At 35.8% G+C, this 16,671-nt stretch overlaps 1 protein-coding gene across 2 annotated transcripts; it reads right to left on the bottom strand.

The window, feature by feature from the left end:
* Window positions 1-9,527, bottom strand: AP3M1 (adaptor related protein complex 3 subunit mu 1). Of its 2 annotated transcripts, none has more exons than XM_084246278.1 (8): window positions 9,173-9,527; window positions 8,272-8,447; window positions 4,948-5,081; window positions 3,953-4,038; window positions 3,185-3,318; window positions 1,820-2,027; window positions 602-746; window positions 1-148 (listed from the first exon to the last, which is right to left on the bottom strand). In XM_084246278.1, exons 1-8 carry the CDS (start codon window positions 9,443-9,445, stop codon window positions 48-50), a joined length of 1,257 nt encoding a protein of 418 aa, XP_084102404.1. In that variant the 5' UTR covers window positions 9,446-9,527; the 3' UTR covers window positions 1-47. The 2 variants fall into 2 exon arrangements, with proteins under 2 accessions (XP_084102404.1, XP_084102405.1); XM_084246279.1 differs by having other exon boundaries at window positions 8,434-8,447.
* Between the last annotated feature and the right edge of the window lie 7,144 nt (window positions 9,528-16,671).

Below are 16,671 nucleotides of genomic sequence, written 5' to 3'. Positions count from 1 at the left end.
AATGACAGTTGGAAAACAAACAGATCTTGAAGAATTTTGGCCTCTTCTCATGTCCTCACTTGGAACTTTCCAGCTTTTGTGACATACTTGACTCCTTTAAATGGCTTATATTTCTCCCCATACATGTCCAAGCGGTTTACTTTTAAGCCTGTGTCAAAAAGAATAGGTAAGGAAAGGAATAAATTATTATCCTAGTCACGTCAAATACAGTATTTGTTTAGCATTTGAGCACTACACAGTAAATCTGACATTAACCAATGTATCTTCTAACATTTGGTAGCAATGTCCCTTCTACTATTCACAAATCATAGCATGTGGAGATAAGATTTTTAGTTTGAATTCTCATTGTGGGGAAAGAATATCTTTTAAGGATAATTCTACTTTCTGTGAGAGTGAATGACTCCTCCTTTGGTTTCTGAATGAGGGTGAGGGTGAAGGAAAGCTGTGTGAGATAAGGTGCTTTCCAAAATCATTGTACCCAAGATGCTGGCCTCATACACAGAGTGAAAGGCTCTTTCTAGAGAGAGAATGTTTAGTTACCCATCTAGTCAACACCTCCCAAACTCAGTTACCCTTAAACACAAATCAAACTTATCCTGACCTGAAATAGCAAGCTGCTGAATCTTGAACTGTATGTTGAGGCTTGGATTCTCTTCTGGCTTGGGTGCTCCAGCTTGTAAATTTACCAGTCCTTTAAGACTTGGAAGCTTTTGTGGAGTAATTTTCCCCACATCCCATGTCAAGACCTTCAAAAGATATTAAAAACAACAGTCTGAGCCATTTATTAAAGGCAAATGTTCAAAGACAACATGAAACTTTGTACAAAATGAAGCACAGTGTCTTGGAAACAAACTGGAATCCTCACTGAATTTTACCACTAATTAGGTCCATGATTTTGAAAGGGGAATGTCGGTAGAGAACCAACATTTGTTGAGCACTGTTATGTTCTATCATAGAAGCCTGTAATGTAGATTTTATCTTTTACAAATGAGGAAACTAGGTTTAGAAGGCAAAAAACTTACTCAAGGTCTACACAGCTAGTTAGAGACAAGAATGGGATTTGAACCCATGGAGATCTTATTTCAAATGTTCTTTCCACTAGCCCACCTTCACTGTTTTCTCTCTTTTTTTTTTTCCAGTAAAATGAGAAGGTTGACTGTGAATTGGTATTTTTAAACTTTTAGCTATAGAACCCTTTCTCAAATTTTAGTATGAAAACTCAGTAACAGATGAAAAATTAAAGCTGTTACAATGTCAGGGTGAAGGGCCAGGGATGTAGAACACTCCCAAAGTGTTCTGCTGTTGAAAATAATCTTATTTATTCAAGCAGGAAGCTGAGATAAAACCATCTTTTACAGTTTCTCTGAAAACCCTGTTTTTAGAAGCGTTTTTTTGTAGGGTGAAGAAGCAGCTTTCCTAGTCAACATACCCTGTGGAAGAGTTTGAAACACTGCTTTTAAATTAAAAGAGAGGTCTTAATGATCAATTTCTACACAAAATTGAACAATTAATAGGCTAAATAATATGTTCTTATATCCATGTAATGCTTTTCTGTTTTTATATCTTCTTTACTCATTAGTCTCTGGATCATCAATGGGTGATTAAAGGCACACACTCTGAAGAATAGAATGCCTCTGTTCATCTACTCAGAAGCAGGTACACGATCCCCTCCACAGTCAGTATGGCCTCTAGGTTTTGACAGGAACTTTATTATTAACCAAGACACTAAACCCTACCATCTTCCCCCCGCCCCCACCAAGTCAAAGATTCTCAAAGATTGCAGAAAAACTTGTTCATTCTCAATTTGAGGTGGCTGTACCTTGGTAACTGGATCAAACGTATAGCTGCCTTGTGTTGATGTCAGGTTCATGTTCAGCACAACTTTTGGCATATGAACTGTCACTGTGATTCCTTCAACAGTTTTTCCCATATTCTGCTTTGGTCCAATTGTAATATCAAATCTGCCACAAGAACTATTTTCCTTAAAGCTGATGCTGTGTTTCACATACACTGGTATTGCCACTAGACTAAAAAGAGAACACACAAAAGCACATACACGCACAATGAATGGGGTGAGACCGTTCCAGAGTGGGCTTGAAAAACCTCAGCCAAGGGTATTCCACCCTGTCTCTGGCTCCAAAATAGGGCGCTCTGGGGAGGTTCTTCAAATCCTTAGGATTGGATTAGATGATCTTTAACTTTCTATGATCTTATTTAAAAAACAAGCCTTTTTCATAATTTTTCAGGCAGCTCAATGAATCTATTGTGGAAAAGAATAGTATTTTTTTACCCAAGCGAGAAGCTAAGAGAAAATCATCTACCTATATCCCTGGAACTGCAGGTTCAGATCTGCATCAGGGGGATTTGAGTACAGCACAGTGTTCTGGTAAACTGTGCTAGGAACTACATAATTTCTGAGCAACAAGTATACAAATCTAGATATAAATCTAAAAGATTTATACTCATAGAAAGGCCACTTAAAATTTTACAAACTAAATAAAACCGTTTCTGTGTGGCAAAAGCCAAGAAACAGTTTTTCTGCTTTTAAGTCCTGTCCTGATGTTACCCAAATACTTTTTGCCTTAAAGGGACAAGTCAGCTACACATCACTAAATCATTCATTTAAACCTTATTATCATGGGTTGTTCTCAAGTATAGATTTTACTATAGTCTCATTTACCACTACTCTATACTCTCATATTTAAGGTGCACTGATAACTTTAGACATATATTTTCCACCATTTCTTCCTGTGTCTTCTGATGAGCATGGCTAAAGGGAGCCATGATGAATTCAATTTTCCAACTGTCAGAGTAAAACAGGGATAGCAAATTATCCCATCTTCACTAAATCTGTTGTTGTACTTGCTACCAGTGTCTGTTGAGCCAGGAAGACCAGAATGAAAAGAAGGCACATGACATGTCTGCTTTCCAGAGGCCCAGCAGTGAATTATGACTTTGAGTATTCTTTCCAGGAGCATCTACAGAGTTTCCAAATCAGTTCTGTTTCCTGTCTCATTTCAGAGTCATCTTCTCTACCTTTTTATTGATTCTAAATCTCTGAAAACCTTCCAATAAATACCCTTCTGCTTAAGTTAAAAATAACTAAAGAATGAAACAGGGAAAGTTGAGGTCTTCCCAGAACACTGACATATGAAGGCAGATTCTGGCTGACGCATCAACATACTTTTGTGAGCTGACACGGTATGATATGAGTCGGAAATTTCCATCTGGAGGAATAAATGACAAAACTCTTTCAGATTCCCAACGCTTGAACCGGATACAGGGGTGGAAACTGACATCATCTAGAAGCCTTGGGTTCTAGCAGGAAAAGAAAAGGTAAACATATTCATAGATTATAGTGAATATGGCAACTCTACTCCAATATTAAATTAATATATTCTTAAAAATAGTTTATTATTATGACCACATCAACACAGCCTTATATATTTTCACAATGCTTTAAAGTTTGTATTTTATGAAAACCATTTTATTTGAAATTCAATAACTCTGAGGTAGAAAATGTTAGTACAATCATTTCCATTTCATAGAGGAAAGGCTGACCCCATTTCGTAGAGGAAAGGCTGAGGCTCAGTGAAATCAAAGTCAAGAAAGTTAATGGAAGAGATCAGTACCAGACTCCGTGCTCTTGATTATTCTTCATAGTATGTCATGCTGATCAATACTCTCATCAGCAAAGCAAATAATTCAATAAAAATGATAATGCAGATTTGCAGAGGCCAGCCAGCTATTTAAGCCACTTCTAGCACACTAGGCAATTACCTGTCCTCAGCCTTTCTATGAAAGTCATTCTCATTATGTAAACTACTGTCTTGGAAATTTCTCAGGTGATCCTTTCCAATCTAAGATACAAACTTGTCTCAGTATCATTTTACTTAGTAGTTTATATACATTAGCCATGGAAGGAGCTACATAACAAGAAAACAAAACTTACCATAAAAGAAAGGGAAAGGTCAGGCATTCCAGATAACTTAATGCAAGCATCAATAACCCCCTGAATTTCTGCAAAGACTGTAGATCCTAAGGAAAGAAACAGAAAGGGTGGTAACATCAAAAGAATCTGCATCTTCACTAGAGCTATCCATATCTCTGAAGTAATGGCTCCTGGATGTCAGACATAGTGAAGCTTTCGCCCATCTATTACCAGGTCAGTGGACAAAGGATTCATTACACCAATTCAGACAGCTTCTAATGAAAATCAAACCTATCTTTATAGAGTTAGTCTTCTAAGAATGTTAGATATAAAGTTAAATATACTTAATAGAATTTTTTAAATGAGGCAAGCTTCCCATGGAATGGACTGACCTACCTATTCTTTTTAAGAAACAGGAGCCATTACTCTGTAATACAGCTATTATTTGTACAATGGAATTATAAATGAAAAGGGCACTCACCAAAGAAAAGATATTGATTATAATTCACAGTAACTGATTATCACATGCCAACTAGATATGTGTGACCTTGACCAGATCACTTACTCTTCTGAGCCTTAGTTTCCTTACGTATAAAATGTGAGAGTTGGACTAGATGTTTTTAATAAAATGTAATGATTCTAATAGAGTACTATTGTTTTTTTTCTGGGGTCTTTACTAGAAATACTGCTCATAAAGTGGTAGTAAAAGTATGGTGTATAGTAGATATACAATAACTGTTAGGATGAATAAGTGACAGGGAGAGGTATACAAGGTAATAATTAAATTAAGATAGCATTAGATCTATTTATAAAAGTTTGGCATATTTCAACTAGTGATTATAAAAATTATATGTAATCCTCTGGGCAAGACAAAAAAAACCACCCAGATTTTTAACCATTAGAAAATAAATGTTTTTCCACTGATACCACACTGCCAAGGGATTTTAATTTTCTATCCAGTACATATCAGCTGAACTGTTTTTCTCTCAAATATAAAATCACAGGTACACAATTACCTGATTTATCTATAATTGCATCTATTTCTTCAACGACATCAAAATAGGCTTCATTGTTTGTATACTTTACCCCTGCTCGGCGCCATGGGATATTGGAGAGCTGCCCAGTAGGGAGTGTGTCCCCAACATTACTACTGCCTAAAAACCGGAAAAGGAAAGAGCAAAGTCAATTCATAAAATGGCTATCAAAAAAGCTACTAATGGGGGAAAAAAAGAGAATGTTTTAGCTGCTTCTGGAATGTTTAAGTTTTCTTTCATTGAAGTTGTGAATGGTTCCTAGAATTTCTGAAAATATATCTATACCAACAACATCAAATTTCTAAAAGATAGAAATAGGTCATGAGGTTCTATTTGCCAAACCTGGTTAAATTCATTTGTTACTCTTTTGTATGCTGTGTGTTAATAGTAACCGAAACTAATTCGAGTGGTTCCACAGTAAAATCTCATATTGCTGCCCCACTGATTTAAAAAAAAAAAAAAAGGCTAGTTGTTGCAAAACCTTCAATAAAATATCTCCACTGAGAATACAAAGTGATAACTAGTACCTTTGGTAGTGAGTTGAAATTCTAATGAGGTGCTGCCAGGCAGTCCTCAGTGAAATAACTTGATAAAGAAAATACTCTGGTCTTTTCCCATTTTAAGGTCAGCACACTTATTTGGCTGCAATATGGCTAACTTTCTGGCTAATTTGGCTAATTTTCTGGCTAATCTGGCTAATTTTCTGATAAACTCACATAGATCTGAAAATAAGCCAGGTTGTACAAAAAACACATCCTTGAGCTGTGACATATTTAACGTTTTGGTTAATTTACATTTCAATTCAAAACTAGTACATGCTTAACAACAAAACATGGAAATTTACCTTCCTGTTATAAAATACTACTAATATGAACGTCTTGGTTTATTTCTTTAAAAATTTCCCCCATAAGTAGGCTGTACTTTTTTCCCCTGTTTTTGGTAATTTTTCTTTTTTGATTACTTTTTAAAAAGTAGCAATCATATATACAATTTTGTAGTCTAATTATGGTTGGTAGTCCTGTCTTCAACCTACTGTTTTCCAGAATTTTCTAAAAACACTACTTTAATCTTCCTGTTGTATATTTCCCCACTGACTTTATTATAAAAGTTAAATATTTAGCCCAGTATTCAAGGACTTCCTCAATGTTAAAATTTTACCTTTCACTACTCAACTAAAGAACAGCTCCCCCTTCTGTTAAAGAGGTTAATACAACTTCAGGCTTTTCACTTTGTGTATGTTTTTCTCATACAGTTCCATCTATGAAAATGTCCTTATTTCTTCCCCTGTTCCTAAATTCTATTGCTATTCTAGGATCCTGCCCTAGGGCCACCCACTATAGTTCAGGAGGGTTTACTTCATCTACTGAACCATTCTCCTGAACTTTATAATGTAGTACCTTGATAATGTTGTATATTTTTTCATTTTTTATTAACTTTGGAAATTAGAAAGTAGAAAGCAAAAAAAAAGGTATTATGTAGTTCTTTAGCTGGAGATGATCACTTTTTTGTCTATGTGAATATGCAAAACTATAAGAAAATTTTTATGATTTTTGTGCTGGGTTCCCCGCCCCCCCCTTAAATTATCACATGTACTTTTCAGGGCCTCTACAATGTCTAAAGTATGGAATTGCTTTCAAAATCTGATACTGTTATTTATGTGTTTTAGTTTTTTTCCAGTTTCCAACCCAGAGTGTAACTTTTAGGAGCCAGATTCTATCTTATTATTCCTTGATTTTTCCTGACACTCAGCCTTGCATACAAGGATGACTAAAGGGCTGCTAAATGATCACTTTCTTTTTTTAAAAAAAGATTTATTTATTTATGCATACAAGACCTAGGGTAAAGGCCAAAGGTGCGGGGGGTGAGAGGATCCCCAGAGACAGAGTGGAGAACAGAACAGGCAGATTGACTGAAATACACTGCTGAGGGGAGCAGCAGGTGAGACAGGAGAGGTCTGCTTCACCATGTGGGTCGGCTCCCTGGCTGGGGATCGAACTCATGCTGTAGTGGCTGCTGATAGCTTCATAGTGCTGAGACTTAACACCTTGCACCACTGGGAAGCCCTTGATCACTTTCTTACAGATCTCTCTTGCCCCATTTTTTAGATCTCATACTTGGAAAGGAATTTATAATAGTTGTCAGTATAGTTGGGCTGGCATATAACATTTCAGGTAATTCTTTCTCTAGAAGATTTTAATACTTTCAAAAGAGGAATCATCAGGAGGTACCTAATTGCTAGTCCTACTCAAGAATTAGACCAAAATTGGAAGGTTCTACACAAGTACAAGACCCAAGCTTGTAACACAAGCACACAATCTCATAAGCAGACCTACTTCCTATCTCTGGAGGAGACAATATGACGAACCTTAAAGGTTCTTATACTCTACTGATTATAGGACAGTAGCATAATGCCAGTTCTATAATGCTTGTTATTTGCATTTTCCCCCAGTTTTACTGCAATACAAGTGTATTAAGCGTAAGATGTTAAGATGTGTTGATTTGATACACTTATATATTGCAAAATGATAAGTAGAACTGGCTAATGCCTGTATCACCTCACATAAGAGAATGCTACTTTAAATATTATAATGCCTATCTATAAATAAAGGGCTCTGGTAAGGAGCCTCATTGACTTTTTCTTTTCATTTCTACCAATTTTATTGAAATATAATTGCCACATAGTATTTTAAGATATATATTACAATGATTTGATATATGTATATACTGCAAAATAACCACAATAAAGTAGTTAACATTCATCATTATATTGGCGACTTTAGGATTTACCTGGACACTTTATTCAGTCTTATTACCTACCGTTAAATAATAGCAATAAAGTTGTGGCCATGTAGCAAAACCTGTAGTAAGTGCCTCCCTGGTGGCCTAGGGGTTAAATCTCTGCACTATCACCACTATGGCCTGAGTTCAATCCCTGGCCAGGGAGCTAACCCACATGGTGCAGCAGACCTCTCCTGTCTTGCCCGCTGCTCCCCTTAGCTGTGTATTTCAGTAAATCTGCCTGTTCTGCTCCCCACTGTCTCTGGTGAATGCTCTCATGCCCCTGTACCTCTGGCTTGTACCCCAGTTCTATGCAAAAATTAAAAAGAAGAAAAACCTGTACTAAAAGTATAAAACCAATTCTTTAAGACCTAGCCTCTTTCCATAAAGGAAATATACATCTGTTATATCTTTACCACTAACTTATTCTGGCCAAACTGGACTACCCCAATAATTTGCAAAATCATAAGCAACAATGAAATATAAATCAAGTTTAATTGCTTGGTTCCTAATAGAGTATGTTTTCACTTACCTGTAATCGAGTTGACAACAGAACGTAGAATTGTTGGTGGTTTAATCAGTTCTTTCAAAATGTTAGATTCAGTAGCCAGTGGAAATCCATTGTCTAACATTTCTTCCAAGAGCTCATAAACTATGACCACATTATCCTTAATTGCAGCCTCTGAACACTCACCAAAGTAGTCCTAGCAAAATGTAGATAATATTGCATAATGGAAGGCATGAAGAAAGTCTTGCTAAATACTTCTTGTTTCTGAAGGAAGACTTTCCACTAGAATAATTCATTGTTTAAGATGCTGAAAATATGGAAAATGGGGAAAAACTCTCTAAAGTATTATACACTATTCCTCAATATTTTCTTAATATTTTTAAATTGAACTGACTTCCTATTACATATTATGCCAGATAAGTCATTTGACCAGAATGCAAACTATAAATTTTATTTGTTCTGATTAGATAACCTGAAACATACAGATAAGTTTTAAATTATTTGGTATATTTAGCAAAACCAAAGAAAACCAATAAAATGTAAATATTGGAAAATTTCAGTATAAACCTTGGAGCCATACAGAAAACTATGTAGAAGGTACTATTATTTCTTGAAGACATAATTTGTAATATATATTAAAAATATGCCTCCATGAACATGAAATTGTTCTGCTCTCCAAAAATAGTGAAAGGCGTAGCCATGTGTACTATTGTACACCCTATAAGAAAATGTTTATGAACTTATGCTTAGTTAAAAAGAAGAGAGAGAAGGAAGCAGACAGACTACACATCAAAAACTAAAATATTCTTTAATTTAAAAAATTTAATTAAATTCTTTAATTTTTTAAATTAAAGAATATAATCATGTATTCCACCTCCAAATAACTTGGTTAATTTGAGTTTAGAAGATTTGATGACCAACCTGAAAAGTATCAGCAACTCGATGTAGGAACTCAATTACAAAGAGAGGTGGCACTTCAGTCTGTATGACAGACACAAAGAAGAGCTTATCCCGGTAGATACTGATGAGGTAGTGGTGAGGTGTTGAAATGACAGGTGGTACATTTTCAACATCAGCAGCTTTCTCTTGAGCTTCAAAGAAATAATCACAGACAGACTGGCTCACAACGCTTTTCCAGTGCTTCTCTAGAAATATGTCACCGGAACAGTTAATGAGAAATAGGCTGTGGATCATTTTCTGAGGAAAAAAAAAAAAGTTTAAATTTACTATACATCAAATACTGTGTTGTATTATCCTGACACCAAACCAGACACGCTACAAGAAATGACAGACCAACATCATTTAAGATTATAGATGCAAAAATCCTCAATGAGATAATCGCAAACTGAATTCAGGAACATAAAAATTCCATTAAAAAAATCAAAAAGATTAAAATACTTAATATTTAATTTGACAAAAGAAGTGTAACATTAATACTGAATATTAGAGTATCGTTGAATAGATATTAAAATGACCTAAAAAACAGATATGTCATATTTATGGTTTAGAAGATTATGGGCCTCCCCTGGTGGCGCAGCGGTTGAGCGCTGGGCTGCGAAGCTGCCCGCAGCCTCTGCAGCGCTGGTTCGATCCCTGGTCGCTGGGCAAGGGTCCCACATGGCGCACAGACCTCTCCTGCCGCCCGCTGCTCTCCTCAGTAGTTTATTTCGTCGGTCTCCCTGTTCTGTTCCCCGCTCTGGCTCTGGTGAATTCTCTCACCCTCCCGCACTTCTGACTGTACCCAGTGCTTGTATAAATAAATAAATAAATCTTAAAAAAAGTATTAATATTATTAAGATGTAATACTCCCTCAATTAGTGTACAGATTCAACACTGTCCTTATTACAATGCTGGCTGCTCTTTTTTGTGTGTGTAAAACTAACAGATGGATTCTAAAATTCATATGGAAATGAAAGAGAGCAAAAACAACCAAAAATATCTGGAAAAAAGAACAAATTTGGTGGACTCACTCTTCCTGATTCAAAAGGTACTGTGCAGTACTGGGATAGGAAGAGACATAACGATCAATGGAGTAAAATTAAGAGTTTGAAATTAATCCTTACATAATACGGTCAACTGATTTTTGATGAGTGCCAACACTTTTCAATGGGGGAGAGAAGTCTTTTCAACAATTGGTGCTGGGAAAATTGTATTTCCACAGGGTAAGGAACAAAGTTAGGTTACTCTTCTATACTATATATAAAAATTAACACATAATGTATCAAAGACCTAAATGTAAGTGCAAAAACTATAAAACTTCTAGGAAAAAAAGTGTATAAATATTTATGACCCTGAATTAGATAGTTTTGTTTTTTGTTTTAGCTATGACACCAAAAGCTCAAGCAACACAAGTAAAAACAGATAACCTGAACTTATATTAGAATTTAAAACTTTGGTGCTTCAAAGGGCATTATCAAGAAAATAAAAACAAAAATAGTGAAAAATGACAGAATGAGAAAATATTTGCAAGTCATATATCTTAACAATGGACTATTATCCGGAATATACAAATAACTCAAACTCTCTAAGCACACAAAAAGACACTTACCATCTTTTTAAAATGGAAATCAAAATCACAATGAGATAACATTTCATACTTAGTAGGCTAGCTATTGATATAATCAAAAGGCACATGATATAAAAAGTGTTGACAAGAATGTGGAGAAACCGGAACCTTCAAACATCATTGTCTGTAAATGGAAAATTGAGCTGCTATGAAAAACAGTTTGAGCTTTTAAAAAAGTTAAACATAGGGTCATTAAATGACCCAACAATTTTTCTCCTGTCCATACAAAAACCCCTACGCTAATGTTTTAAACCCCTACAACTATTATTTATAATAGCTCAAAAGTAGAAACACCCTAAATGTTTACCAACTGATGAATGGATAAATATCTAATCAATGGAATATGATTCAGCCATAAAAACGACTGAAGTACTAACACATACAACATGGATGAACTCATTATGCTAAGGGAAAGAAGCCAGATAACAAAGGTGACATACTGTATTATTCCAATTGCATGAAATGTCCAGAATAGGCAAAGACTTAGAGACAGAGTGTAGATTAGTGGCTGCCAGGGGCTGGATGATAGGAGAGGATTGGGGAGTCACCGGTTATGGGTTTGGCATTTCTTCTTGAGGTGATAAAAATCTCATTTAGATAGAGATGATGGTTATAGAACTTTGTGACTACACTAAATACTACTGAACTGTACACCTCAAAATAGTGAGTTTTATGTGAATTATAGGTATGTAAATTATATCTCAATTTAAAAAGTATTCTTAATAGTTGATGACACATAAACATACTCTTAGGTAGATTAAACAGAAGCATGTACAAGTGTGCACCAAAAACATGTATAAAAATATTTGTGATAACAACCTATAACTCAAATATTCATAGTACAATGGAAAATAAAGTGTAGCATATTATAAAATGAAATAAATACAACAATGAAAATGAACAAATTATTGCTACGTGAAACAAATGTGGATGAATTTTACAAACATAATATTGAACAAAGCCAGACACAAAAGCATGCATAATGTTTGACTTATCTACATTAAGTTTTGGAACAGGCCAAACTGATCTATAATTTGAGAAATCAAATTGTTTCTTTTATAGAGAAGAATGGGGTTAGTGACTGAGATTAGCATGGGGGCAATCTTTTAAGGCACTGACAATGTTTTATTTCTTGATCTAGATGATGGCTACAAGTTGTATTCATTTTGTGATTACTCACTGGATATTATGACTTGTGTACTTTTCTGAGTGTTAGCTATGCTTTAAAGAAAAAGTTTATTGTCTTTGCAATATAGGAGGTAATGGAAAAGGTCTAACTTGTTCCTTTCTTTTACATGAATAACATCAGTGGTACAATCAATTAAAATTAAAGTACTGTATTATAAATACAACCTAAGGAGAAATAATTTAAAAATCTATGAATATAGTTAGTATATATGAAGATAAACTGCAGAAAGGAAAGGAAATTTTTTCAAAACAGATTCATTCAAGTTTGTTGACACAGAAAACAATGACATCAGTCTGACCAGTATTCTTAGAGGAAGTCATTTATTTTATGTAAGCAGCTGACATTTAAAGATTATCTGCTAATGATTTCCACTTCCCATCTGACACATGTTCAATGGTTATCAAGTGAATAATACTAATAACTAATATGTTTTAGTAATTATATTAATAAAGAACAAATGCTGTTGATAATTTAAAGTTCCCACTTATTACAAACAAAAACTATTTCTTTGTTGAAAGTCATCTCTAATCAAGCAATCAATCTGAACTGGCAGCAATAAACCATGATACCTGGGACTTTGGACCTACTAACCCTCTCCAAATTAATATCTGAAACCTGCTAAATTCTTCTACTTTATCTACGCAGATGCTTAGATTAGTATGGCTGCCTTGTGTCAGTCTTATATTTCTAGTTGTGTATTAAAATAGTGTCACTGAGGTACACAGACTAGGTATGCAGACCCAATGATTTTACAACCTCTACTGATACACTTTTCTTTTTATAAATGAAACAGATCTATCTGCAAATAAGATCTGCAACTAAATTTGTATTGATACCTTTTCTTGAAAAAAATTGTCATCTGAAATACAAAGTGTGGGGTTTTTAAAAAGATTTATTTATTTACACATCAAGAACTAGGGTGCAGGACAGAGAGCATTCACTAGAGACAGAGTGGGGAGCAGAACTGGCAGATCTACTGAAATACACTGCTGAGGGGAGCAGTGGACGAGACAAGAGAGGTTTGCTGTACCATGTGTGTTGGCTCCCTGACTGGGGATGGAACTCATGCTGCAGAGGCTAGCTGTAGCTTGACAGCACTGACACTTTAACCTATCAGCTCCATTCAAAATGTTTTAATTTAAGGAAAAATTAATTAACAGTATCAAACACGTATTGCACGCTTACTGTGGGCCAGATTCTATGCTAAGCCCTTTAGCTCTATTTTGTACCATTTATCATTTAACCTTCTCAACTCAATCCTATAAATACTGTTCTTTCTCCATTTTACAAGTAAGTCGATCTAAGTCTCAGAAATGTTAAGTCAATTATCTAAGGTCATACAATAATATGAAAGCTAAGATTCAAAGTCCAGTTCACCTGAATCATGAGTTTCTGTTCTTTCCTGACTCTTAGAGACTATTATAATAGAAAAACGTTCTGATGCCGCACTCTATACAGTAGGATTTCCTGCTATGATGTCATGTCCTATATCTGTGCTAGCCAACAGAGCCACCAGTTAGTCACCTGTGGATAATGCAACTCATATATTGAGGTTTTAATTTTAATTAAAATAACCACATGTAGCTAGTGTATTGCTCAGCAAATGTGCTGTTTGAGTTTATAATTTAAGTGTCAAGAGTTGAAGGACATGCTTCTTGTTTAGCAAGAAGTTAAAGTGTGTTCTAATAAATTATTTAGAGAAGTAATTATATTTAAAAGAGCTGACACAGGTTATCTTCTTACACCACTCATCCTACAGAAAGTAGCGTTCACATGGATTTCTCACACTCAGTTACCACAAAACACCATAAAAATACTGCTGTTCTTAAAGCAAATGACTTTGTAGTTTATTTTGGGGACCAGATTCCTACTCATCCTCATGCTGGTGAAAAATTCTTTCCAGGAAAGTTTCTACCAAAGTTGTTTTTATTGGCAGTAGTTCAGATCTCAGAAGAATACAGCAAGTTAAACCAGCCATCTGGATTTATTGTTGTTAAGCTTAGTGCTGAGATGAAAGCATAACACTTATAGTTTAAAGCTAAGCTTTAAAACTTAGCTTAACCTCCTATTATAGGAAAAGAGAGCTTATTTCTTCTATTCATGTTATGACCAAGGGCCTAATGCATATAACAATTAAATAAATACCACAGAGTGCAGTATAAATTTGCAGTCAGTTCTTTCATAATTCTGATAAACTCTCTGGAAAAGCTCCATTCTTAGCACCACTAGAAACATCTTTTTTGTTACTGGTGACTTGAATTAGCAAACAGAATTCACCCAGTTAATTTTAAATTACTTGAGAAACTATTTAGAGGAAGTTCCATCAGAGTTTTGACTGCAGCTTAAACGCTTCATAAATTTTCTTTATACATGTTGAACACACTCATCCTGATGATTCATAAGCAATGCAATTACAATAGTCAAAATTTCCTTGGAAGACAGCGTCTAAAAAAGAAAATGTATCCCTTTTATCAACAGAATCAAGAAATAAAAGGACCAATATACAAGGTAAGAGAATGAGAACAGAGAAGAATCTAAGCCCTGATTCTCATTTAATATTTTGACCATGACTCACTCATTAAACAAGTAGTTAAAAAAAAATTTTTTTAGGGCCTCCCCGGTGGCGCAGCGGTAGAGCGCTGGGTTGTGAAGCTGCCCGCGGCCTCTGCTGCGCCGGTTCAATCCCCGGCTGCTCCCCGGCCACCGGAGGAGGGTCCCACATGGTGCGCAGACCTCTCCTGCCGCCCGCTGCTCCCCTCAGCAGTGTACTTCGGTCCTTCTGCCTGCTCTGCTCCCCGCTCTGGCTCTGGTGAATTCTCTCACCCTCCCGCGCCTCTGACTGTACCCAGTGCATGTATAAACAAAACAAAAACAAACAAGCAAACAAATAAAGAAAAACATGCCTCTATTAAAAAAAAAAAAAAAAAAAAAAAAAAAACAATGTTACCTCAAAAAAAAAAAAAAAAAAAAAAAAAAAAAAAAAAAAAAAAAAAAAAAAAAAATTTTTTTATATATTAAGCAATGGGGACACAAGGTGACCAAAATAGAGTTCCTGAGCTCAGTGTCTAGAGTTGAACTAAGAAGGCAAAAACTAAGTACACTAAGATGTAAATCCTATTATGATAGGGGAAATAGAGTGTGCTATTGAACTCCACAAGGCTTCCAGAACACAAGAGAAAGAACACAAGACAAAGGAATTCAGCATAAATGTAGCAACTTTAGTAGGTGTGGGTAAGTGGTGAGATAAGACTGGAGAAGGCAATAAGCAGAGAGTGGTTCAGTTACTCCCAGCACAATGAAAAATTATTTTTAAATGGTTCTAGAAAGAGGGGATTCCTACAATTTGATTTACAGTTTTTAGAGAGAATGCATTGTGGAAACTGGATGACAGGACAACTGGATATTGTGACACCAGTTGGGGATGAATTATGGTGGTGGCCTGGACTAGAGATTTCACAGAAGGAATGGAGTTTTCATTTTAATGAAAAGATAAGAGCAACATTTAGGTGTGAGCAAAGATTAGGTGTGTGTTGGGGGGGGGAGGGAGGAAAGGCTGGTGGAGAGGGAAAAATGAGGAGGCATTTAGCCTGGTCCTGTGTAATCTCACTTTATTCTGGATATATTTGATGCAAGTGGATATATTCAAAAGACAACTGTATATATAGGCCTTGTGGTTCAGGGAAAAACCTAGATGGAAACAGATTTGTAATTACGATTTTTTGTTAATGGAAATTACAACTATTAGGAGAATAATCCTCAAAGAGTGTGTATAATAATGAGAGTCTAAAGAGGGAACTCTACCATTTGAGCAGAAGGTGGGGACTCAGTCATTTTAATAGGAGGTATGCCTATTAAAAAACCCAAAAGATGTGGCTGAAGAGGAGATAAGGAGGGGAAAAAAGGGGGGGTGGGGAATGGTTTTTAGTAACTAGCGTGTTCACAGAAGAATGGAGCAGTAAACATTTTAAATGGCACAAAGAGGTCAAGCTACAAGAACAACTAAAAATGTTGATTTAACAGTATTTCTCAATTTTCTTCTCATTGCATAAGGCGTCTTTTTCAGACTCCCCCTATCAAGTTCCTCCCTCATAAATTTTTTTTTTAAATTTTTTTTTTTTAAGATTTATTTATCCATCCACACAAGAACTGGGGCAGTCAGAAGCGCGGGAGGGTGAGAGAATTCACCAGAGCCAGAGCGGGGAACAGAACAGGCAGACTGATGAAACAGACTGCTGCGGGGAGCAGCGGGCACAGCAGGAGAGGTCTGCCGTGCCATATGGGACCCTCGCAGGCGCGGCGGTGGGGGATCAAAACTGCGCTGCAGATGCTGCGGGCAGCTTCGCAGCCCAGCGCTCAACCGCAGCGCCATCAGGGGAGACCCCCTCATAAAATTTTTATACCACTAAATATATATCTGTATATCTCTGTATGTACTGTAAATATATATGCGAATTAAGAGTATAATTTTGCCTCACAAGCAGCATTTTTAATCCCCACTGAGAATGTATGATTTCATACCTAGAGGACATTGATGATCTTAGTAAAAGCAGTTTCAGTGGGAGTTTGCTGAATGTTGGCAACAAGGACCGGGCTAAGAAATAAATATTAGAAAGTAAGCAACAGATATGAAGAGTAGACGATACAGCTATGAAGGGACTGAAAATA

Source organism: Talpa europaea (assembly GCF_964194135.1).
Source record: "Talpa europaea genome assembly, chromosome: 10".
In the NCBI taxonomy this organism is placed as follows: Eukaryota; Metazoa; Chordata; class Mammalia; order Eulipotyphla; family Talpidae; genus Talpa; species Talpa europaea.
Note: the sequence above shows the minus strand (reverse complement) of the source record. Positions and strands in the feature narration are given on the sequence as shown.

Coding starts and splice junctions, on each gene's coding strand:
- AP3M1 (XM_084246278.1), bottom strand. CDS start 9,445: ATGATCCACAGCCTATTTCTCATTAACTGTTCCGGTGACATATTTCTA. Junction 2,028..3,184: donor TACCGTGTCAGCTCACAAAA/GTATGTTGATGC, acceptor TTCTCTTTTTAG/TCTAGTGGCAATACCAGTGT. Junction 747..1,819: donor CGTTTGATCCAGTTACCAAG/GTACAGCCACCT, acceptor TATCTTTTGAAG/GTCTTGACATGGGATGTGGG.